At 38.5% G+C, this 24,927-nt stretch overlaps 1 protein-coding gene across 4 annotated transcripts in view; it reads right to left on the bottom strand.

Annotated features, from left to right (window-relative positions):
- Positions 1-2,336: 2,336 nt before the first annotated feature.
- Positions 2,337-24,927, bottom strand: part of Hr4 (nuclear hormone receptor 4) — a 131,750-nt gene continuing 109,159 nt past the window's right edge. For 2 of the 4 annotated variants that reach the window (XM_073972542.1, XM_073972540.1), the window contains 5 exons: positions 20,964-23,583; positions 20,740-20,888; positions 19,218-20,672; positions 19,001-19,119; positions 2,337-5,712 (listed from right to left, as the gene is read on the bottom strand). In XM_073972542.1, the coding sequence (XP_073828643.1) occupies positions 5,632-5,712; positions 19,001-19,119; positions 19,218-20,672; positions 20,740-20,888; positions 20,964-23,578 (4,419 nt within the window). In that variant the 5' untranslated portion in view covers positions 23,579-23,583 and the 3' untranslated portion in view covers positions 2,337-5,631. Of the gene's footprint in view, positions 5,713-16,937; positions 17,557-19,000; positions 19,123-19,217; positions 20,673-20,739; positions 20,889-20,963; positions 23,584-24,927 lie in introns of those variants that run through there. The other 2 variants (XM_073972539.1, XM_073972541.1) reach the window with 2 other exon arrangements.

Below are 24,927 nucleotides of genomic sequence, written 5' to 3'. Positions count from 1 at the left end.
ATATAACGGTACCTCCCGATTTTCGGTATTTTGAGAATTTTAGCTGCAATTTTTAACCGAACTAGCTGTAATTTGCTATTTGAGGTTCTCAGTGGTCATGAAACATCCCCACCAAACATCGTCAACATAGGTCCATGTTTTGGTATAGTCCCCATATAACGGTACCTCCCGATTTTCGGTATTTTGAAAATTTTAGCCACAATTTTTAACCTAACCAACTGTAATTTGCTATTTGAGGTTCTCAGTGGTCATGAAATATCCCCACCAAACATCGTCAACATAGGTCCATGTTTTGGTATAGCCCCCATATAACGGTAACTCCCGATTTTCGGTATTTTGAGCATTTTAGTTAAAATTTTTAACCGAACTAGCTGTAATTTGCTATTTGAGGTTCTCAGTGGTCATAAAACATCTCCACCAAACATCGTCAACATAGGTCCATGTTTTGGTATAGCCCCCATATAACGGTACCTCCCGATTTTCGGTATTTTGAGAATTTTAGCCACAATTTGTAACCGAACTATCTGCAATTTGACATTTAAGGTTCTCAGTGGTCATGAAACATCTCCACCAAACATCGTCAACATAGGTCCATGTTTTGGTATAGCTCCCATATAACGGTACCTCCCGATTTTCGGTACTTTGAGAATTTTAGCTGCAATTTTTAACCGAACTAGCTGTAATGATCGGTATTTTGAGAATTTTAGCTACAAATTTGTCTATTCAAAAATGATCGTCAATACAGGTCCATGTTTTGGTATATCCCCCCATATAACTGTACCTCCAGATTTTCGGGAATTTTAAGTGGTCACGAAATTTCTTCACTAAAATTCGTCAACATGGGTCCATTTTTGAGGGTCTACATTGTTTTGATAAAACTACCCTCAAATTGACTCTTGAAGTTCCCTGCAGCTTTAAAACTTTTCCGCCAAAAAATTTAAAGATAGGTTGACTCTTTGATATAGCCCCGTAGGTGGTACCTTTCTGAACACATTTTTTTAGATTAGATTAGATAACACTGTGCAACAAAATGGAGTTGAAAGTCTGGTGCACGGAAAATTCCTCTTGGGGAAGAAAGGCCTTGGTGAGTATATTATGGACCACGAAGGACAGATCCGCCGTGAGTCGAACTTCCGCGTTATGGCGTGATGAAATTTTTGTTAGAGACCCTGTGGACCATCAGGAATTAGCTTTATATCTTTGTTCACTGTTGCTTAAGTGCTCTACAAAAACAACAAACAAAGATATAATGCTAATTCATGATGGCTTACAGGGTCTCTTGCAAAAACTTCATCACGCCATAACGCGGAAGTTCGACTCACGGCGCATCTGTCCTTCGGGGTTTTTTATATACACACACCAAAGGCTTTCATCTCCAAAAGGAATTATCTCTGCCCCAACATTTGTGTTCACAGTGTAATTTAAGCAATAGTGGGAGGCAGTAGGAGTCTATCCATTGTCGAAAAGTTGTTCCACCTAAAATTGTAAAAGGACCCTAATTATTCTATTTTAATTAAGACTATTTTATGGTGGAGGGTATAAAAACGACTTTTTACTTGTTTTAACATAAGTTTGTTAATATTGTATATCAAAATGCGTGGGACGTCCACGGCTGTCTTCCAGTGACTATAAAGATGTCAAATGGGGCGTAACCTCTGAGATTTTGGCATGGGTCTTGGAAATTGCATAATAAATTCTAGACCTGTGTTAAAAAATTTCTTAATTGGGCAAATTATGCAAAATTTTTCAACGCAGGTCTAGAATTTTGTGATGAAATTTTCAAGGCCATTTGAAAAAAAAAATCTTTTGGGTCACCCTAGTATACATAAGTAAAAATCAACTGGCTGTAATTTAAATCCTCAAGAGATATGCATCCGTTAGATATGAACTGGATTATAAAATCCAGTGGAGGATTTGAGTATGAAGCTTCTAGAACGTAAAAGAACGGAGTTAAAATGTCTTCAACTTCCCTTTCGAATGACTATAGCCACCGAGGAGGTGGCCCGGGGCATGGTAATTTTTAAGACATTGTTTTGTAAATTTTACTCATTAAGTTTAAGTTTTGTTAATTTTTAAATATGTACAAATTACCCATGGCACAAAAATATGAACATTTTCTGCCTTTCGCTTTTTTCTCTATAGCACATGATTTAGAATTTCCTATAATATTGTATTGTATTTCATACATTGAAGATTTCAAAATTATTTTGTATAAATAAAAATAAAAGAAAAAATAATGGGTACAAATATTTTTTGTTGAACACGTTTTTTTATTTAAATTTTGGGGATTTATTTTTTAATTCTTTCTTTTTAGAATTGTTTGTTTTTGTAGTTGGTTTTGTTTTGTTTGTTTGTAATTCCTTGGGGGGAGTTGGCATAAAGAAGCTTGCTTGTTGTTGTTCTTGTGAAAATATAGGTTGTTTGAAATTAATTTATAGTTAAAATGTATGATTAATTATAACAATTATTAAAAAAAACACAGAAAAAAATACACATACATATATGGTTTCAATTTGTTTTCATTTATCTCAATTTTTAATAATAAATTTTCTTTTTAATAATAATTCTTTGCAAATAAAAGAAAAAAAACAAAAAATCATATAAAACAAATAGTTAAGCTAATAAAAAATTAAATTTTTTATAAATTTAATAATAAAAAAATTATTTGGGATTTTTTGTTGTTGTTTAAAAATAGTTGGTTTTTTTTTTGTTTATTAATTAATTAATAATAGATTGTGTATAATAGCAATAATTAATAATAGTTGTTTTTGTTGGTTTTTTTCTTAACTTAATTTAACTTAGTATTTAAGCAGAAGAAATAAAACATTAAGCTACAGAAAAAAGTCCATAATTTTTTGTAATAGTGTTGCGGGTTACATTACATATTGACTTAAGACTAAAAAAATAAAACAAAACAATAATATTATAATAAATGTTTTATTTGTTTATATTAATGATTGGCCTTAGTTATTACGAAAACACATAAAGAGAAAAAAATAAAATATTTATAAAAAAATTCTTAATCTTTGTTACACAATTTTTAAAACAATTGATTTTGTTTTTGTTGCTTACAATAAATGACTTATGGGCTAAAGAAAAAAAAATACAAATTGCTTATAAATTGTTTAACTTTATAAACAAAAAAATTTATATATAATATTTATATTGTAAAAAGCAAAGCAAAAACAAAATTATGTATGTTTATATAAAAAACAAGGTGGGAGTGGGTAACAACAAAAGGGAGTTTTACTTTTTTCACTTAAAAACATAGGGGGGAAAGGGAATTGCTTAAGCCACTTTTATTTTGTATGTAATTATTGTTTATTATAAAAATTAGGGAAAGTTGTTGTTTTTTGTTTGCTAAAACTATTTAGGTTTAGGTTTTAATAAAAATATATATGGTTTTCAGTCCTCAGGTAACAATGTCTCAAAAACAACAACAGTAACAGCTGTGGGGGTGTTGGTATTAGTAGCAATAGTAGATGAAGAAGATGATGAGGAGGAGGATGAGCTTGGCAGGGTATTGGGGTTGGTCTTACTGGAATTTAGTTGTTTTAAAACTGAAGTCCCCGTTAAAGGTTGCGTCAAGGTGGCCTTTAAAATGTTGCTATTGAAATTTGTGTTAGTTTTTATGGTCTTGAGGGGCCCTAAGGTTTTAGAAGTGGGAATAACTGTGCTCAAAGATGCTGACGTTGGTGATGATGTTGTTGTTGTTGGTATTTGTGTTGCCAAAGTTTTTGATGATGCTGTAATGGTAGATGCGGTTTGTGCCATCGACATGGCTTTACCCAGCGATGGCACGGCAGTCCTTAACAGTCCTCCCATAGAACAGGAGTTGGCTGTTTGTAATGAAGATGCAAATGAAGTGCTGTTAGAAGAGGAATTCGAGGAAGAGGAAGGTGGTGGAGTGGCAAAACAGGTGGTCTTAGATTTACCATCATCCTTTTGAGAGGCCACCATGTCATCAGTTTGAGTTTGGCTGGTAACCAATTGGGGTTTGATGCAGGGGATTTTAAGGGACATTTGTAAGCTACTACTATTGGTGCTGCTATTGTTGTTGCTGTTATTTTGTTGTTGATGAACACTGTTGCTGTTGGTATTGTGATTAGTTTTTTGTATTATAGAAGAAGCCGCCTGATTGTTGTTGTTGTTATTATTAGTGATATTATCATTAATAGATAAATTAATGTTGTTGTTGCTGCTTGTTTTAATATTAGAACCTAAAAAACTAGTTAAATTATGATTTGTTGTTGTGTTTGTTGTAATTGCAGTGGTTGTGGATGATGTTGATGCTGTTGATGATGAGTTGTTGTTGCTGTTGTTAATGTTTAAGGTGGCTAAACCAGTAGCCATAGCTGCAGTTGTTGGTATACAACTACTATTATTGGCTGGTGTTGTTGCTGTTTGAGGCGACAATGAAATGTTGTTGCTGTTGCTGGAGGCAGTGTTTGGTAAAGAAGTTACATTGGCAAAATTTAATTTCTTAAAAGGCAGGGTACACATTTTCCTGGGCGCCGCCACTTGCGGCACAACTAAAATATGTTTAGCTGCTAACGATAAGTCTTGTTGTTGTTGTTGCTGCTGCTGTTTTTGTTGTTCACGTTGTGTGGTTATTTCACTAAGGGTTGCCAAAGTAACTGCAGTCTTAAGAACTTGATCAGGTGTACGAACATGTAAAGTTTTAGCTGATGATGAAAATGGTGATGGCGTCGAAGTTAATGGTGATGATGATGTTGATGCTGTTGAGACCGTAGATGTTGCTAATTGTAATGTTGAGGCAACATTTAATGTTGCTGGACGTTTAGACATCAATGCCGATTGTAAAATTGATGTATAGGTTGGTGTTGCTGCTGATGGCGGAGGTGTGGGTGTTGGTGGTGGTTCCGAAGTTTCTGTTTCCGTTTCACTATCCATTATTGTTGCCTTGGCCAAACACAGTAAGGATTCCCGCTGCTGCTGTTGTTGTAAGTTTACCAAGTTATCTCCCTCATCTTCATCCTCATTGCTATATAAAAGTCTTTTATTTTCTTCACTATAATAGGCATAGGATTTCAACAACGTTTTGTTTTGGTTTGTGGGAGATTTAGCCCCTGCCATCTTACTTGTTCCCATATCTCTAAGATCTTGGGCTGGTGGCATACGTGCTATTTGTTCTGCTGCTGCCGTTAATGTTGCCAAGGTATTGGCTGCCCCTGTTAACAAAGAAGTCTTTAAAATCGATGTTGGTTCCAACAACTGAGGCACTGGTTTCAGTAAATTCATTTCACCACATTCATCGGTTTCCATTTTTTCCACATCATCTCCTTGTTGTTGCTGCTGCTGTTCGCTTGTATCCATCATCTCATACTCATCATAGTCTCTTTCGATTTTAATTTGTGGCATTTCCACAATAGGTAAACATTTGAATTGATAATCTTTAGTTTTATCCTCTTGTGAAGAGATACCACCTGCTCTTGCTGCCGCTGCTGTTGGTACTGCCATTTCTCTGTCACTACTTTCTCGTTTTGTTTCTTCATTAAGCTCTGGTTCCCGGTTTTCATTCTGTTCATTTGTTGTTGTTCTTGTTGTTGGTGTAATGGAATAAGGCGGTTTTTGCTCGGCAATTGTCAATAGACCACGTTGAAGCATTTGCTACCTTATACTGGCAGAGTTCAAAACAAATGGAACGTAGAACATTTTACTTTCCAATAATAGACTAGCAGCAGCTTGGATCTGGAAAGGTAACAAAAAATAGAATAATAAATTATTTTTATTCAGGAAATGGAGAAAAATCCAAAAAAAAAAAAAACCCAAACCATAGAAAGGATTTTGATTGAAAGGGAGCCTGATCTTCAAACTAAATTTCCACCCATAGTAAGCCATAAACAGACACCAATTCATCTAAAACATACAATTTCAACTTGTATAACAGTTATAAAAAACTGTTATACAAACAAAAGTACAGTTATGGGCATAATATATCCCAAACCTTTTGCAAACCGGTGAGAAAAATGATTTTCAGGCTGTATAACAGTTCAAGAACAACTGTTATACTGACATAAAATATTGAACAAATCACAATTTCTTTTAATTAATGTGAAAATCGAACCAAAACTGCAGTTTTGTGTATGAACCATGAACAAAATTCCATCTAAAACATTAATTTTTGGCTTGTATAACAGTTATTAAAAACTGTTATACAAACTGTAGAGTGGTGCTTGCCAGAATTGGGTTTTTCTTAAATTTTAAGTCATTTTCTTTCAATTCGTCTACTTATTCTGCAGAAATGAAGCATGCTATGATTTGTTGGATGATATATATCTTTAGCGCCATCTATTGAGAGAATACGGGCTGGAAAGCTTGTTATTTATCGGCTAGTTGACAGTTAGCCAGTTTTATTCTTTTGTCCCTAAATGGATTTGGTATCTAAAGAGGCTTGATGGGTTCAAAAATCAATTTTATCGGCCATTTTGTCGTCATAAGTAACTAAAGAAAGGTTAAACTCGTATAATAATCCTGAATAGTTTTCTTGTGCATTGGATTTTTCATAACCACATTGTATTGCAACCACAGAGATTTTTAATATTTTTTTTTTTTGCGGTAAGCTTCTTCAGTTGAACTATCGCTTTTGAATAGTCTTACCTAAATATTAAAACCCATAGATTGCCACGCATGCTAAGATATTTCATTTGGTGGCATGCAAAAACGTCTTATGAGCGCCTCTAGCAAGATAAAACACTAGATAATTCTGTGGACAATTATTTTTTATTTGCACTGGGGCCACCTCGAATAAACGGTAATGATTCCAATTATTGTTTGATAATTCTCAATTTAAATGAGAGCTGTTTTCTACCTTTTCTCATTATACAGAGTTGGCACCAATTGCTACATCTAAGCGTGTAAAGGAAACAGAAAATACCGGTTTGTGATGCCTAGTCATCACCTAAGATCTCTGCAAACGGTCGATCGACAGAATTCATTTGTGGTTTAATATTTGCACGTTGCGTGAAAAGTTTTCTCCACTGCCTCAAATCGGCGTAAAAACAGCAAATACTCCGGCGTAAAAAACAGAAAAAAAATATCAAAGAAAAATTCATATCATCGATCCAAAAATATTTAAGCTCCTCCAAACTGATGAAAAATTTATCCAGTAATAACCAGAATCCAAGCCTATACCCAGCAAAAATAAAAACCAACCAGTGAGCAAATCATGAAACACAATCTTGGTGGGGAAAAAAATCATTTGAAGCGGCCCAAAATTTTTGGAAGAAGTGATTAAAGTGTATTTTAAGCTAGAATATAGGTGTTTAAAAAGTGCTCGAAACATCAGTAGAACAATTAATCTGCCAATGAAGCAGAAGCAGTACAAGTTTCCTATTAAAGGCTAGCATGTTCTCACCCAGCTTACTTGTTTATCACAATATTTACTTTTTTTATATAGTTGGCATGATTTCTAATTCTTCTGCTGATGATTTGAACCACTATAGTTCTGATTGCGCAAAGTCACATTTTTTTCCCCTTTTTAGTTTGTGCCTTCATTCAATGTAATGGCTAAACACACAAATTAACATACAAGTGCTTTAATATACCTACGTACGTACATAGTGAACTGGCTAAACACACAAATCAACATACAAGTGCCTTAATATACCTACGTACATACATCAATATATTCATGATCGGCAGAGAATTACATTAATTCTGCAAAATAACAGTGGTTGTGTGCTTAGCTAAGTTTCAATGTTTTATGTATCTTTCATTGCTTAGCGAGTTGATGATAAGCGTGTTGCTGATTATTACACCCACATGTTTAGCAACATTGTTGATAAGAGAGATAGAACCATTGTTGTAATTTTTGTAAACTAACTATGCGGTTACAGCCAGCTGTTCACACCGAAAGGCCTTTCTACGTGGGAGCGAGCGGATAACATCAATGTAAGTGTGAGTAATTATATTTCTCTATATATTTTTTTCTACTCTCTCATCACATGCTATGTTATTGTGTATTCTCTTGGTGAAGTGATTATACCTTTTATCTATTTACATATTCTCAGTCAGCTTTGTTTTTATAAACATTTGGTATTCAAACTTGTATATTTAAGCAGACACCATTAGATACATTAAGGTGGGTCTTGCGTAAATATAGATATTTAAACTTGGTGCACAGCAATTGCTGCTTTTGATTATCAACTTAAGTCCATCATTAAGTTCAGTTCTGTTACTCCCAATGAATATAAATGGAATAATATATCTCACTTTTAGGTTAACCGTCTTAGTATTATTAAATAGTTCGTTTAAGTTCATAGAGATTTTTAAGTGAAATTAGTCTATAGCATATTTTTGGATACTATGAAGTTTGTTAATAAAAGCATTATGTATTGCATTATGTAAACAATTTCTTGTCTGATTCCTTAGCATAAGGGCGTAGAGGGGCTACTGACAAGATGTGGGGTCACGTCTTAAAATTCTTTTTTTTTTCTTTTTTGGCTAATCCTGACTGTGACCAGGTTGGGCGGGCAATATGGACGCATAACATCTAGTCGTCCACATGAACTTACATGACCATTGAAGAAACTTTCTATAATGCACTATTACCTCTTTTTCTCATCTAGAGAGCACGTACTTTAAAATAATTTTATGTAGTTGAAGGACGGGCATAGAAGCTTAGAACCCACACCGATACCCGCGAGTAATAAGGCCGGAACTAGACGTGCTCCAGCTTCTCCTTTCATGCCTAGTTATCCATCTCCTTCTTATTCAATTAGTGATACGCTACAGTATAAATTATTTTTGGCGCCCAACGTGGGGCCCGAACAACAAACTTACTTAGAAACAGCATCTGTGAAACATTCAGCTTTTTAATGATTCAAACCAGTGTTCGGCTTCAGATAATGATTTTCTTTCCCTTCCATTTTCATTGTTTTACTATTCTTCTATTAATTCTTTTACTTTGGGATTTGTTTCAAAAGTATGGATTTTCGGAGAATCGGGACTTCATGTCATTTCACCGTAACCGACTTTTGAGGAAATCTCTCACATTTTCTATCAGAAATGTTAATATATTTTGTGTTGGCCTGCTTGGAATTCAGTTTCTGGCATTTTTTTTAGCCGGTATTGACCACATGTTAAGACAAAAATATTATCGTTACTTTTCATAGGAGTGGAAGATTGGGAACAAGAACTGTTTCCTTTCCTACTTATGGTAAAATCTTTTCTTTTCATCTTATTTCTTTTATGGTGGTTATATCTAAAGTAGCAGACCTCAGCCTCATTGCTTTGGAATCAGACTATTATTTTATTATACACATTTTTCAGTTTAGACATTACGGGATTACTTTCTAAGAGGAAGGAAAAAAAAACGAAAACAATTTGACAATTTTTTGTAATTAAATCCATTTCAATTGTTTTATTTTTGATAGCGGGGATATATACTTATCCATAGTATGAAGTATATATTTTTCATATTTTTTTTTCTCAAGCGGTTTTGATGAATAACTTGGTGAAAAATAAGAGAGTTTTGAGTAAAATAAAGGTAGCGCTAATAGGTATCTTTGATGCCCGGTAACATTCTATTTTGGAGAAGTTTTTGGGAATTGATCTGAAAATTCGAGATTTAGATTTTGCTGTTAGAAATAAATTTTCTTTCAATTATTCCATCAACTGCTTTTCAATATTTGATTTTGAAGTAATTAAGGTGGTATGTGCATATTTTTCCAGGTGAATTCATTGAGTATTATAAACCAGGAAAACATCCTGGAATACGTTTGATTTTATATTGTCCCTTGTTATTGATTGCACAAGCATATAAAGTTTTTGGAATATGATATTGGGCGTAATGTCGGTTTAAAATTATCATTCCTGGGACAGGTTTTGTTAAGGTAAATTATAGGTGTGATCTGATTTAAGGGTATTATCGCTATAATATCCTTCATAAATAATTCGAAGTAACCGTTTTGAAAACGCTATTTGAAAGGTTGTTCTTTGGTGTTTAAACTTGTCACATTTGCTGGTTATCTCCTAGAAACATTATGGCTACGAATGGTGGTGATACTTCCTTTACATCAGGGAGTGAGAATCAACCGATATGCAATGGGTGTAATGAGCCAATTTCTGCTGCTTCGTTGTGGCAGAAAATAGCCTGTAACCATATCTTCCACAAAAATTGCTTGGAGATGGCTATGAAAACTAGGCCTTTTTGCCCAACCTGTAACGCCAGGATTTTATCTGAACCTCAAACTGCAGCTACTTCTCAAGTCAAGACAAGGTCCCAAGCTAAGTCTTCGAAGGGCACTTCTGTTGCTGAGAGCGGTAGCACATCTCAAGCAGGGTCAAATACGTCCAACGCTTCTGCAACCTCAGATAATGTATCTGCTGATAGGATTCAGAACCTTGTTACTGGCATTGTGTCTGCAGAGCTTTCGTCATTCAGGGTTGAGGTGAGCCAACTCATTGAAACAAGTCTTGCGGCCAGCTTGTCTAGGCTAGTGCCACCAAGTAATCCCCCCCAGAACATGCCTCAGCGGACTGTTGCATCACCCCAGCAGATGCATACCCTTCCTGACGTAGAGGAGAGAACATTTAGGGAGCTGTTTGGTATTCCTTCTCATGGTAATGGTAATACTTCTGGTAGGGCTCCTCAAAGTAGTGCTAATCCGGGGTTAAATGTGTCGGGCTTCGGTTCACATGCCTCGACGGATCTTTCGTCACGTCCCGACAAAGTCCTCCAGGTAATGTCCAACTGGAAGATTAAATTCAACGGGGGTTTGAATGGGTTATCCGTTGATAACTTCATATACAGGGTTGAGGTGTTAACCGCTCAGACGCTGCAAGGCAATTATGACCTGTTGTGTGGTAACGCTAGTTCCTTGTTCGACGGGAAAGCCAACGACTGGTTCTGGCGGTACCATCGTTCGGCTAGATCTATCCGTTGGGATCAGTTATGTAAAGCCTTGAGGGAGCAGTATCAGGACTCAAGGACGGATATCGATATCCGTGAGTTGATCAGGGAACGAAAACAGAAACCAAACGAATCGTTTGACAGTTTCTATGAGTCCATCGTAGCCCTGACGGATCGTCTTCATACACCGCTCCCGGATGATATGCTCGTGGAGATTCTTAGGAGAAATCTTCTTCCTGAGATTCAACACGAGATACTGAACCTCGATATAAAGTCCTTACAGGTTCTGCGGGACACATGCCGGCGTAGGGAATTCTTTATGCAGGACATGCGCCGCAAGTATGGATTTTCCTCTGCCAAGACAGTTCCTACTAATAGAAGGATTTCGGAGCTAGAAGTCGAAAAAGTAGATGATACAGAACATCCAGACCTAGGGCCCGATGAAGTATTAGCAGTCAGTCTCGTGTGCTGGAACTGTCAGAAAAGTGGGCACAGGTATCAGGAATGCCTGTCCGAACGGTCGATTTTCTGCTATGGTTGCGGTGCCCCGGACACATACAAACCCAATTGTCACAAGTGCAACTCAAAAAACTACAAGACCAATGCACCGAAGGGTGCAGCAGTCCACCACAGATCCCTGGATCTGGAATAAAAATCATGAGAAGACCTTCTCATCCAATAACCGGCCATGACAATCATACTCATGCACATAGTGCACCAACCGTTTTTAACCCAATCTCATCTAATGTTTCGCCAGACCAACTAGGACCCCTTGATATTGATAACCGAAAGAATTGTTTTCATTTTAAGCCACTTCACATCAGGCTGAGAGATTATGAGATAGCTCGAGAGAGGATTTTCAATGGAAGCCATGTTAGGACGTCCAGATCTTCCAAAAGAATGAGGTCGTTTTGGGAAAAGGTTAAAGATGTCAAGAGGAGATTGGTTTGTTCTATTCTGGACAATCCTTCCGACTTTAGACCTTACGCCGAAGTTGTTTTATTTGGGGAAAAGATGTTAGGACTCCTTGACACGGGAGCATCCATTAGCTGCATAGGAGCAAGTGCAGCTCAAAAGTTTATAGCCTCCGAGGTTCCCTTCAAAAAGTTAAAGTCCACTGTTCGTACAGCAGATGGCAAGGGGCAGCAGGTGGTTGGTTTTGTCGAGACAACAATAACATTCAAAAATGATAAGATGCCAATAAACATATTTATCATTCCCAGCCTAGACCGAGACCTTTTTCTCGGGATAGATTTTTGGGAAAAGTTTAATTTATTGCCACCCGATTTGCGAAGTAGTGCTGATTCGGGATGTAGAGTTTCAGCAATTTCTACTCAGATACCCCTTTCCGACATTCAAAGACAACGTCTTCAGCATGTCATAAACTTGTTCCCCTCGTACTCCAAGGAAGGTCTTGGGCGTACGGATGTTCTTTGTCATAGTATTGATACCGGCGAAGCCAAGCCAATCAAGCAGCGTCATTTCCCGGTATCACCTGCTATCGAAAAACTGATTTACGAAGAATTGGATAGAATGATTGCTCTTGATGTGATTGAAGAATCCAACAGTGCTTGGTCTTCGCCGGTTGTTCTTCATAGAAAGCCGGGTAAAAATAGGCTATGCTTAGACAGCAGAAAGCTTAATTCTGTCACGGTTGGCGATGCGTACCCGCTTCCCCAGATAGACGGCATTCTGAGTAGGCTTCCTAAAGCCGAATATATAACGAGTCTGGATCTGAAGGATGCCTTTTGGCAGATTCCTTTAGACCAGAGATCTCGGGAAAAGACAGCATTTACCGTCCCAGGTAGGCCCCTGTATCACTTCAAGGTCATGCCGTTCGGGTTAAGTAATGCCCCGCAGACCATGTCCCGGCTGATGGACAAAGTGATACCGGCGGACCTCAGGGCGGAAGTGTTCGTCTATCTTGACGATCTTCTGGTTATATCGGAATCTTTCGAAAGGCATCTCGAAGTTCTTAGACGAGTTGCCAGAAAGATTCGTGAAGCAGGGCTCACCATTAACGTCGAAAAGAGCCATTTCTGTGTTCCGGAGGTGCGGTATTTAGGGCATGTCGTGGGGAACGGAGTAATCCGTACAGACCCCGAGAAAGTATCCGCCATAACCGAATTTCCTCCGCCTCGTTCCGTGAAACAAATCCGCAGATTCTTGGGAATGACCGGATGGTACCGGAAGTTTATTAGGGATTATGCGTCAATTACCACACCTATTACTGATCTATTGCAAGGTAAGAAGAAATTTGTATGGACCGATGAAGCCCAAAAGGCTTTTGAGGTTTTAAAGTCTTATCTGAGCTCGGCCCCTGTTCTGCACAGCCCTAACTTTTCACAGCCGTTTTACATACACTGTGACGCTAGCAGAACAGGAATAGGAAGCGTATTGGTGCAGAAGAATGCGGAGGGTGAAGAGATTCCTATCGCCTTTATGTCGAGGAAACTCAACAAAGCCCAACGCAATTATTCAGTCACCGAACAAGAATGCTTAGCAGCAATGCTAAGTGTTAAAAAGTTCAGACCCTACGTTGAAGGACATGAGTTCACAATAATTACTGACCATGCGTCATTAAAGTGGCTCATGTCCCAGACGGATCTGAGTACAAGGCTGGCTCGATGGGCTTTAAAACTGCAGGGTTACAAATTTAGCATTCAACATAGGCGTGGTACATTGAACATAGTCCCTGATACTCTTTCAAGGGCCAATACGGAGGATCTATCTGCAATTTGCGGTATTTCTGAGGTTGAGGAGGATTGTGGTTTATTTGTTGACCTGAAGTCTAAGCATTTTGAATCGGATGAGTATCTCGAGCTCATAAGTAAAATTGGGGAAAATCTTGATAAGATGCCAGATCTGCGGATTGTAGATGGTTTTCTGTACCGTCGGACTGAACACGCTACCGGTGACCAGATTCACGACGATCTGGCATGGAAGTTGTGGATACCACGTCAGTTGGTACCCGACATATTAAAGAAAGCCCATGATCATCCCCTAGCATCGCATGGGGGTATTAACAAAACTTTGTCAAGAATAAGGAAGTATTACTATTGGCCGAACTTGGCTGTTGACGTCAAAGAGTATGTAAATGGATGCGAGGTGTGTAAATCCACCAAGCACCCAAACACGGTTCTGAGAACTCCATTGGGCCGAAGTTTGGAAACATATAGATTCTTTCAAAAGCTATATGTTGATTTTCTTGGGCCATACCCACGATCAAAATCAGGGAATATTGGGATTTTTATCGTGGTTGATCATTATTCGAAATTTCCGTTCTTGAAACCAGTGAAAAAGTTCACCTCGGAGGTAGTGGTCAACTACATGGAGTGTGACCTTTTCCATACTTTTGGAGTCCCCGAGACGGTCGTCTCTGATAACGGCTCCCAATTCAGATCCAATGTTTTTAATCAATTGTTGAAGCGTTACGGGATTCAGCATGTGTACACGGCTATACATGCTCCCCAAGCCAACGCATCCGAAAGAGTAAACAGGTCTGTCTTGTCTGCCATTAAGTCATACGTGAGGCCCGATCAGAAGAATTGGGATGAGGTTCTGAGCAGTATATGTTGCTCCCTAAGATCTTCGGTTCATTCTGCAATTGGCACCAGCCCATATTACCTCACCTTTGGCCAGAATATGATAACAAATGGCAGTACATATCCTTTACTTAGGCAGCTGGAGATGTTGGAGGATCGGACAGTACGATTTGGGAAAAATGACTCCAGAGACATTGCAGCTAAGAGAGCGTCTGATCTTGCGAACAAGCAATTCCTTAGAAACGAAAGATCGTATAATTTGCGTTCCAGGGAAGTCACTTATAGCGTTGGCCAAGAGGTATTCAGGCGCAATTTTAAACAAAGCAACTTCGAGCAAGGCTATAATGCCAAGCTTGCCCCTACATTTTTGAAAGCACGCATACGGAAGAAAATCGGGAATTCATACTACGAAATAGAAGATCTTAAAGGGAATCTGGTTGGCACTTATCATGCCAAAGATATTCGCCAATAAGAAATATCAGTGTTTGTCTTCCTCGTTTTGTTCGGCAAGCGTTATCAGACTCGGGTATGAGACTCATCCCCGAAGTCTGATTTTGGCCGGGGGGAATGTAGAGTGGTGCTTGCCAGAATTGGGTTTTTCTTAAATTTTAAGTCATTTTCTTTCAATTCGTCTACTTATTCTGCAGAAATGAAGCATGCTATGATTTGTTGGATGATATATATCTTTAGCGCCATCTATTGAGAGAATACGGGCTGGAAAGCTTGTTATTTATCGGCTAGTTGACAGTTAGCCAGTTTTATTCTTTTGTCCCTAAATGGATTTGGTATCTAAAGAGGCTTGATGGGTTCAAAAATCAATTTTATCGGCCATTTTGTCGTCATAAGTAACTAAAGAAAGGTTAAACTCGTATAATAATCCTGAATAGTTTTCTTGTGCATTGGATTTTTCATAACCACATTGTATTGCAACCACAGAGATTTTTAATATTTTTTTTTTTTGCGGTAAGCTTCTTCAGTTGAACTATCGCTTTTGAATAGTCTTACCTAAATATTAAAACCCATAGATTGCCACGCATGCTAAGATATTTCATTTGGTGGCATGCAAAAACGTCTTATGAGCGCCTCTAGCAAGATAAAACACTAGATAATTCTGTGGACAATTATTTTTTATTTGCACTGGGGCCACCTCGAATAAACGGTAATGATTCCAATTATTGTTTGATAATTCTCAATTTAAATGAGAGCTGTTTTCTACCTTTTCTCATTATACAGAGTTGGCACCAATTGCTACATCTAAGCGTGTAAAGGAAACAGAAAATACCGGTTTGTGATGCCTAGTCATCACCTAAGATCTCTGCAAACGGTCGATCGACAGAATTCATTTGTGGTTTAATATTTGCACGTTGCGTGAAAAGTTTTCTCCACTGCCTCAAATCGGCGTAAAAACAGCAAATACTCCGGCGTAAAAAACAGAAAAAAAATATCAAAGAAAAATTCATATCATCGATCCAAAAATATTTAAGCTCCTCCAAACTGATGAAAAATTTATCCAGTAATAACCAGAATCCAAGCCTATACCCAGCAAAAATAAAAACCAACCAGTGAGCAAATCATGAAACACAATCTTGGTGGGGAAAAAAATCATTTGAAGCGGCCCAAAATTTTTGGAAGAAGTGATTAAAGTGTATTTTAAGCTAGAATATAGGTGTTTAAAAAGTGCTCGAAACATCAGTAGAACAATTAATCTGCCAATGAAGCAGAAGCAGTACAAGTTTCCTATTAAAGGCTAGCATGTTCTCACCCAGCTTACTTGTTTATCACAATATTTACTTTTTTTATATAGTTGGCATGATTTCTAATTCTTCTGCTGATGATTTGAACCACTATAGTTCTGATTGCGCAAAGTCACATTTTTTTCCCCTTTTTAGTTTGTGCCTTCATTCAATGTAATGGCTAAACACACAAATTAACATACAAGTGCTTTAATATACCTACGTACGTACATAGTGAACTGGCTAAACACACAAATCAACATACAAGTGCCTTAATATACCTACGTACATACATCAATATATTCATGATCGGCAGAGAATTACATTAATTCTGCAAAATAACAGTGGTTGTGTGCTTAGCTAAGTTTCAATGTTTTATGTATCTTTCATTGCTTAGCGAGTTGATGATAAGCGTGTTGCTGATTATTACACCCACATGTTTAGCAACATTGTTGATAAGAGAGATAGAACCATTGTTGTAATTTTTGTAAACTAACTATGCGGTTACAGCCAGCTGTTCACACCGAAAGGCCTTTCTACGTGGGAGCGAGCGGATAACATCAATGTAAGTGTGAGTAATTATATTTCTCTATATATTTTTTTCTACTCTCTCATCACATGCTATGTTATTGTGTATTCTCTTGGTGAAGTGATTATACCTTTTATCTATTTACATATTCTCAGTCAGCTTTGTTTTTATAAACATTTGGTATTCAAACTTGTATATTTAAGCAGACACCATTAGATACATTAAGGTGGGTCTTGCGTAAATATAGATATTTAAACTTGGTGCACAGCAATTGCTGCTTTTGATTATCAACTTAAGTCCATCATTAAGTTCAGTTCTGTTACTCCCAATGAATATAAATGGAATAATAGATCTCACTTTTAGGTTAACCGTCTTAGTATTATTAAATAGTTCGTTTAAGTTCATAGAGATTTTTAAGTGAAATTAGTCTATAGCATATTTTTGGATACTATGAAGTTTGTTAATAAAAGCATTATGTATTGCATTATGTAAACAATTTCTTGTCTGATTCCTTAGCATAAGGGCGTAGAGGGGCTACTGACAAGATGTGGGGTCACGTCTTAAAATTCTTTTTTTTTTCTTTTTTGGCTAATCCTGACTGTGACCAGGTTGGGCGGGCAATATGGACGCATAACATCTAGTCGTCCACATGAACTTACATGACCATTGAAGAAACTTTCTATAATGCACTATTACCTCTTTTTCTCATCTAGAGAGCACGTACTTTAAAATAATTTTATGTAGTTGAAGGACGGGCATAGAAGCTTAGAACCCACACCGATACCCGCGAGTAATAAGGCCGGAACTAGACGTGCTCCAGCTTCTCCTTTCATGCCTAGTTATCCATCTCCTTCTTATTCAATTAGTGATACGCTACAAAACAAAAATAGAGTTATGGGCATACAAATGTCAAAATATGTCGTAAAAAGGTGAAAACATGATTTTTAGGCTGTATAACAGTTTAAGAAGAATTGTTATACTGACACAAAATATTAAAAAAAAACACAATTTCTTATTATTAAGAGGAAAATTGAACCAAAACTGACATTTTTTGTATGTCTGTTAATAAAAAGCAATGGCAATCGAGAAAAAATTAACTTATTTATGCTGTATAACAGCTATGACATAGTTGTACTAGTACTAAAACGTATAATATTACGATTTTCTTTATTAAGAGATAGGCATACAAGAAACCATCTACAACATAATTTGTGTATTGTACAACAGTTATAAAAACTGTTATACCAACAAAAATAGAGTTACGGACATAAAAATGTCAACACAGTTAAACAAACTGTTATACTGGCAACAAATATTAAAAAAGCACAATTCCTTGTAATTAATGTGAAAATATAACAAAATTGATATGTATAACAGTTATAACACAACTGTTATACTTGTACACAAACTCGAAAGATAGTGATTTTCAAGAATGTGCGTGTGTTTGTAAATAAGATGTGAAAATCGAGAACAAATTAACTTATTGCAACTGTATAACAGTTATAACATAAGTGTTATACTTGTCCTAAAACGTGAAAAATTTAAACGACATCTGTCCTTGTTAATGACACTCTAACATAAAATTGACAAATTTAGGGTGTATAACAGTTATAACATTACTGTTACACCCATACAAAAAAAAGCTTAAAAGGCATTGTGTCGGTGTTGATAAAGGGAATAAGAAAATCCAGCTATAATGCACTTATTCAGGCTGTATAACAGTTATAACATAATTGTTATACTTGCTTTAAAACGTGAAAAATAGCGGTTTCCAAGAGTTGCATCTGTGTTTTTAAATAAACATGAAAATTTACTAAACTATTACCTAATTTTGGCTGTATAACAGTTATTTCGTAACTGTTATACTTGTACTAAAACATGAAAATAATGATTTTTATGTGTTAATTAAGATAATATGAAAATTCAGCAATAATGGACGTATTTAGGCCGTATAACAGTTACAATATAAAATATTACTAACTTTTAGACTTGAACAAACGCTCAAAAATAAAATTTTTTCTATGATATAAATAGACTACTGTATAATAGTCAAATAAATGTGGTGAATAACAGTTTAAAAACTGTTATACCCTCTCACACACCATTTTAAAACAATCTTTTTTAGTAAAATACAGAGTCCTGACAGCTATAAACTTTTTTATGGTAAAAAACATGAATAATCCGAGTCAACGGACATTTTGGGTGCTTAGGCATTAGATTTGTTTCATCTATTTTCTGGATTCCTATCGATATCTTTCCCCGCCTTTCTCTCTCTCTCTATGGCCCCCTCTCTGCAATAACTATCGATTTTACTTACCTCTGGTATATGAGACAACAACTCATTAAGGCGGGCTTGTGGATTCTGTGGCGATGAATGTTGTAAAAATGTACGCAATACTTGTATGTAACGTTCCTGTATACTTTCCAATTCCACTTCTGCTAAAGTCATGAAACGCAATGGGAAAATAAGAAGAGAAATGAAGATAGGTTAATATATTTTCTCGTTAGCTTCCTCTCTCTTTCGTCTAGCTTACCTTTATTCAGCAATATGTAGACCTTCAGGCACACATATTCTTCCATTTTCAATTTGATCCTTCTAAACATAATGGTTATTTGCGTCATTTTATCCACCATATGACCCACATCCAATTTCAACTGTTCCATGGCAATGGGTTGACCCATCAGCGTTGTCAGACACGTTTGCAATGTACTCAAGTGGGCATTGACTTCGGCCACAAATTCCGGATCATCTTTGTGTACTAAGGCAGGATGTGCGTTCGTGTGCGGAGGTGATGTTGACGAGGCATGATTATTGTGTTGTGTAGGCGAAGAGGAGGATGATGAGGCTGAGGAATTCGATGAAGCTGAACTACTACTGGCCGATGTGTTCGAATGGGCCGACGATGATGACGTTGTGGTGGCAGCATTCGTGTGACGTTTACCATGCAGCGCCTGATAGGCTGCTGTTGTCAGTATGAGAATCTCATGCCACTTATCGGTCAGAAGTTTGGTATGTATTTCGACTGGTATTTCCAAATAGAATGGTAACTTTTTGGTCCACGAAACCAGTTTGTGGACTATGGAGTCACCGATGTTACACAGCTTTTCGCTTATTTCAGACTTATCCTCCAAGAATTCAGAGAAATGCGGCAGTGTGGCTATATCTTCCATGGCGTCACAGTCTATTAGAGTTTGTATCATGGACAGAGAATGATCATATGAGATCTGGCGATCTTTGGAGGAGCTAACCGCTGAATCAAGCCGATGCCGTAGGTGAACTATCTCGCTAGGATTTGTTAGAGCAGTCTTTAGTATGGTTCCATTTACCAAATGCGAGGGTATTTTCATGGCAGTCTCTTGGGGCGTGGCAGGTCTTTGTGAAGCTGCAGAAGGCTGATGACCGGCTGTGGTCATGTGGGGCGGCCCAGACATTGCAGCAGCTGCAGCAAGATGATGTGATGTCTGCTGCGGCTGCTGTTGACCAGCAATTGGGCTGTGCAGAGGACCCCCGGGACCAGCCGCTGCAGCGTGCAGTGGATGATGGGGCGATGACAAATGTGAGGGAGGTGCTTGATGCTGCTGTTGTTGTTGCTGTTGGGGTGGAGGTCCCAGCGCTGGCGATTGTTGCGCCTGATGATGCGGTGAATGCAAGGCTTGCTGTTCTTTGGTCAAGAACATCGGTTTCATTTCACCGAGTAATTTGGTTTGCTGCTGGTGGGCTGCCGCCGCCACTGCGGCTGCAAATTGTTGTTGCTGCAATTGCTGCTGTTGTTGTTGTGGCATAAAGAGATGAGTCTGATGGTGATGATGATGCGGAGATAATTGTGGCTGATGGTGACCCTGCTGCTGATGCAGGGGTGAATGTTGTTGGGATTGTTGTTGTTGCTGCTGTTGTTGTTTATTCTTTTTATGTTTCTTATATTTGACCTTGTAAAGGTTATAGACGGCACCACTGTTGCGGCCGCCAGGCATGCGATCCTCACGAACAGCTGAAACGAGAAAGGATATTAAATAAAATTGTGTACTTTTGGTTTTGGGGGTTTCAGGATAACTCACCTTGCAGAACCATGCCTTGTTCAATGCATTTCTTGAAACGACAATACTGACAACGGTTACGTTGAGCTTTGGTTATTTCACAGGTGCCATCTGCCACACAGGTATAGACTCGGCGATTTTGCACCGTGCGTTTGAAGAAACCTTTGCACCTAAGAAAGAGAAAAGAGAGAGAGAGTTGTTAGTTTAACTTCTGCTATACCTTCTTCATGTTCGATCCAACTTACCCTTCACATGTTATAATACCATAATGCAAGCCCGTTGCCTTATCCTCGCATATCATACACACCAAGGGCTGATCATCTTCATCGGTTGGCTCGTGGGGATTGTCCAAGCCCCGACCCAAGCCAGTGGTATTTGAACTACCACCACTACCCCAAGGCTGCTGGGCCGCACTTAAATTGAGAGCATGCAGTTGACCTGGCGGCAATTGGGAATAGTCACCGGCCCATAATCGTTCCATATTTAGGGCATGTGGTGTACGAAATGCATGTGGCGGCCGAGGCCGATTATCTTGTATACGAGTCTGTCCCAGAGACAGCAGTAGTTGGGCCGCCTCTTCATTATTCTGTGGCGAAGGTCCTGGCGTGTGAGTTGGTGTAAGAGATCCGGCTGATGGTGAGGAGGCTGTATTCAGCGATGATTGTGATGAATGATGTGATTGCGACTGCAGTGATGATGGCGGTCCACCGCCGCCACCACCCATTTGCTGGTGCGTTAAATGATGCTGGCCATGATGATGCGAATTCGGCGATTGACTCGCCGATCCTGCCGATGAGGAGGGAGCCGCTGGCTCATAACCCCAGACCATGGTGCGTACCCCACAACTTTCACCCATTATTACCGTTGGAGTACCTCGGGGAGGTGTTTGTGATGGTGTCTGGGGGGAGAGTTGTGACGTTGAAGAGGCCGACGATGATGAGTGGTGCGGTGATGGCGACTGTCCTGGCCCTCCGGGCCGTATACTTCCCATTGGACCACCAATCACCTCTGGTTTTACACCATTTATCCGGGCATTTGATACCCAGACCATACGTTGGGCTGCTGCTGCCGCCACTGCTGCAGCTCCAGGCTGCATTAGTTGAGGCAAACCTGCAGCAGCTGCTGCTGCCGCCGCCACTTGCTGTTGAACCTCGTTTTTGACACGAAATAAAATTGCCGCATCACGATTTGGATGGCGCAGCGATTGTAAGGAGGCTGGATGCATCAAGGCCTGGGCCATGTTACCCAAAGCTTGGGGTGGCAGTTGGGGTGGTGGTGGACCTTGTTGCTGCGACGTTTGCTGGTTGGGTGACTGTTGCTGCATAAAATGCGGTGAGTGATGCCGTTGGGGACCACCACCGCCTCCGTTGCCGAAACCCGTCACATGATTCTGCATGGAGGGGGGTTCTTTTTTGATGCGCATGGCGTTTTGCTGCTGCTGTTGATGTTGTTGCATCAAATGCTGCTGCGGTGACTTGGAGGCTGAGTGTCTTGAGCTGGGCGACATTGAGGCACTAGGCGACATCTCCCTTGTGGCTGGATTATTTTGTCTGGACATGGCGGCGGCCTGTTGCAACAATTGCAACTGCTGTTGTTGCGTTAAATGTTGCATTGACTGCGTCAGTAGATGGTGATGCTGTGGGGGGAACTGTAAATCATGCGGCGGACTATTTTTTCTCAGCTGGGGCTGGGTCAGCTGTTGATGCAGGTGATGTGTTGTGACTATGGGAGGAGGGGGATTTTGTTGTTGCTGCTGCTGTTGTTGCTGAAGGTGATGCTGCTGCAACAGACTGCTTGGTGTATTGTGGGAGGAGGCATTAGGATTACCAGGCAGTGATGACGGCGTCATCGTTGTGGTCGACGCACTAACAGCTGTGGAATATGGCGAATGTGGTGGTTGTGGCGGTTGGGGTTCAGACTTAATACGTGATGGTGTCACCAAAACGGTGACATGTTGTTGAGACTGTGTGGGTGTTTTACAACCCTGCTGTTGTTGTTGCTGCTGCTGCTGCTGTTGTTGTTGCTGGTGGTAGGCCAGCATACGAGTGGGTGACGCCAAGATGCGTTCCTCCTTCACCGAACGTATAACGCTCATACTGCTATTGGGATTTGCGCTGCCACCATGCATGCCATTCGCCGACATTAGCAGTGATGATGTGGTGGTTGTTGTTGTGGGCTTATCATCCATAGAATCTGGTGACGCTCGACTACTGCCACCACCATTACTTGTGCTACTACTGGCATTGCCATTATTGTGAGGCGGTGTCGGCGTGGCCCGATTACTTGATGGCGTTCTTCGTTCCGCACTATCGGCTGCTGCCATTTCTGTGTTCATGGGCGGTGATGTTCGTACAGGAGCAGGTGGTGTCATCATACTGCTGGCGCTTGCCGTGCCACATGATGAATGGATTTCAGTCTGTTCTTGAAGTTGTTGCTGTTGTTGTTGCTGCTGCAATTGTTGTTGTAATTGTTCATTTTTCACAGCAACTGCTGCCGCAACAGCTTTGGCTGTTGCCACCACAACCTCAGCGGCAACTTGATGCTGAGGCATGGCAGAGCTCGAACAGGTGGCAGGTGTTGTACTGGTGGTTGAGGAGGTGAGCGATGTTGTGGCAGTCAGTGTTACCAATGACATGGAGGCGGACACATTGCTGCCACCGCCGCCACCTACACCACCACCTCCCGAATCGCACATTTTGGGTGACATGGGCGCCAAAAGATCAGGTGATGAGGTTGAGGTATCGGCTACTGATTCACCATCACTGCTGCATCTTGAATCGATTTTACGTCGTTTCAGTTTTAGATCCTGAAAAAGGCTCATTTTATCGAGCTCGCTGTAGGGGCCACGGCTCAGTGTCATAATTCCTGTAAAGAATAAAAAAGAGGGAAGGGAAAAAATAAAATTAGTTAACATTTTTGAAAAAAAAGAATAATTGAAAAATTCTCTTAAAACTTGTGAAAAAGGGAGTCTAAAAAAATATTAGTTATGGTCATGTATTTGTTAACTGTTTTTTCTTCTGAAAGCTTAACTTTATGAATGAAATTTTAAAACTGCAAATTTCCCGGTCTAAGCGTTTTAGTCGTATGTGCTTATCATGCGGAAAATGTTAAATGTATTTCCTCTATACTGTTGTTGAGTGGTAGGCCATTCAGAACACCAAACTGAAATCGTTGAACTTCAGTTCAGCAATTTTTGTCATTTAAAACACAAAGCATTTTAAATTTATTTTTTATTTGGTTAATCTTAATATAACATATTTTAAATATGGCCGTACACAATTTTTAATTTTAAATAGAAAAAAAAATGTATTTTTTTCGTTACGTTTTTTCTCAGTATAACAGTTTGTTCTAACTGTTATACTCCTCCAAAGTAGTCTGAGAAGCTGTAGTTTACTTACAATGTAGAAACATTTAATTTTTAAACGTTTTCCACATGTATAACAGTTTACACTATTGGTAAAATGAGTTTTATGAAGTTTTTAGCCCCAGATTTATTGTTTTTTTTTTTATTTCAATGGTGCTGTTGCTTTTCTTCACATTTTTCTAATATAAAAGTTTACTTAATTAACTGTTATACAATTGATAAAATCATCTGTTTTACAGATTTGTCCAAATTCTAAGATTAAAACAGTATCTGTTATACATCCGATAAAATCATGTTTAAAGTAGATATTTGCCAGTTTCTGTGATTTTGTCAAAAATTTAATTTCTTCAAATACAACAGTTTTTATAATTGTTATACAACACATAAATACGCCTTGTATGTTGGTTTTCTTCGAATCTCAGCGAATTTAGAAATTTCTGATAATTTTTCCCGGAGTATAACAGTTTACTTATAACTGTTATACAAGCACAAAATTGCATATTTTTATAGATTTTTTCAGCTTTCAGTCAATTTAGTATCTGAAATAATCTGATAATTTTTATTATAAATGATTTTCTTCATTTTTTGCAGTAAACAGTTAATTAATTAACTGTCATAAAGTGATACAAACGTCTGTTTTACAGATTTTACCACATTGTAAGGGTAAAACAGTCACAGTAACTGTTATACAACAAAAAAAATCACATTTTATGTACGTATTTGCCAGTTTCTGTGATTTTGTGTGTCAAAATTTTAATTTCGGAAAATATAACAGTTTACAACTGTTATACAACACATAAGTACGTCTTGTATGTCGGTTTTCTTCAAATCTCCATGAATTTAGC

This window comes from Musca autumnalis, unplaced genomic scaffold (assembly GCF_047663935.1).
Source record: "Musca autumnalis isolate F117 unplaced genomic scaffold, ASM4766393v1 scaffold_3, whole genome shotgun sequence".
Taxonomy (NCBI): domain Eukaryota; kingdom Metazoa; phylum Arthropoda; class Insecta; order Diptera; family Muscidae; genus Musca; species Musca autumnalis.
The sequence above is the reverse complement of the archived record's forward strand: the minus strand, read 5'-3'. Positions and strand labels throughout refer to the sequence as shown.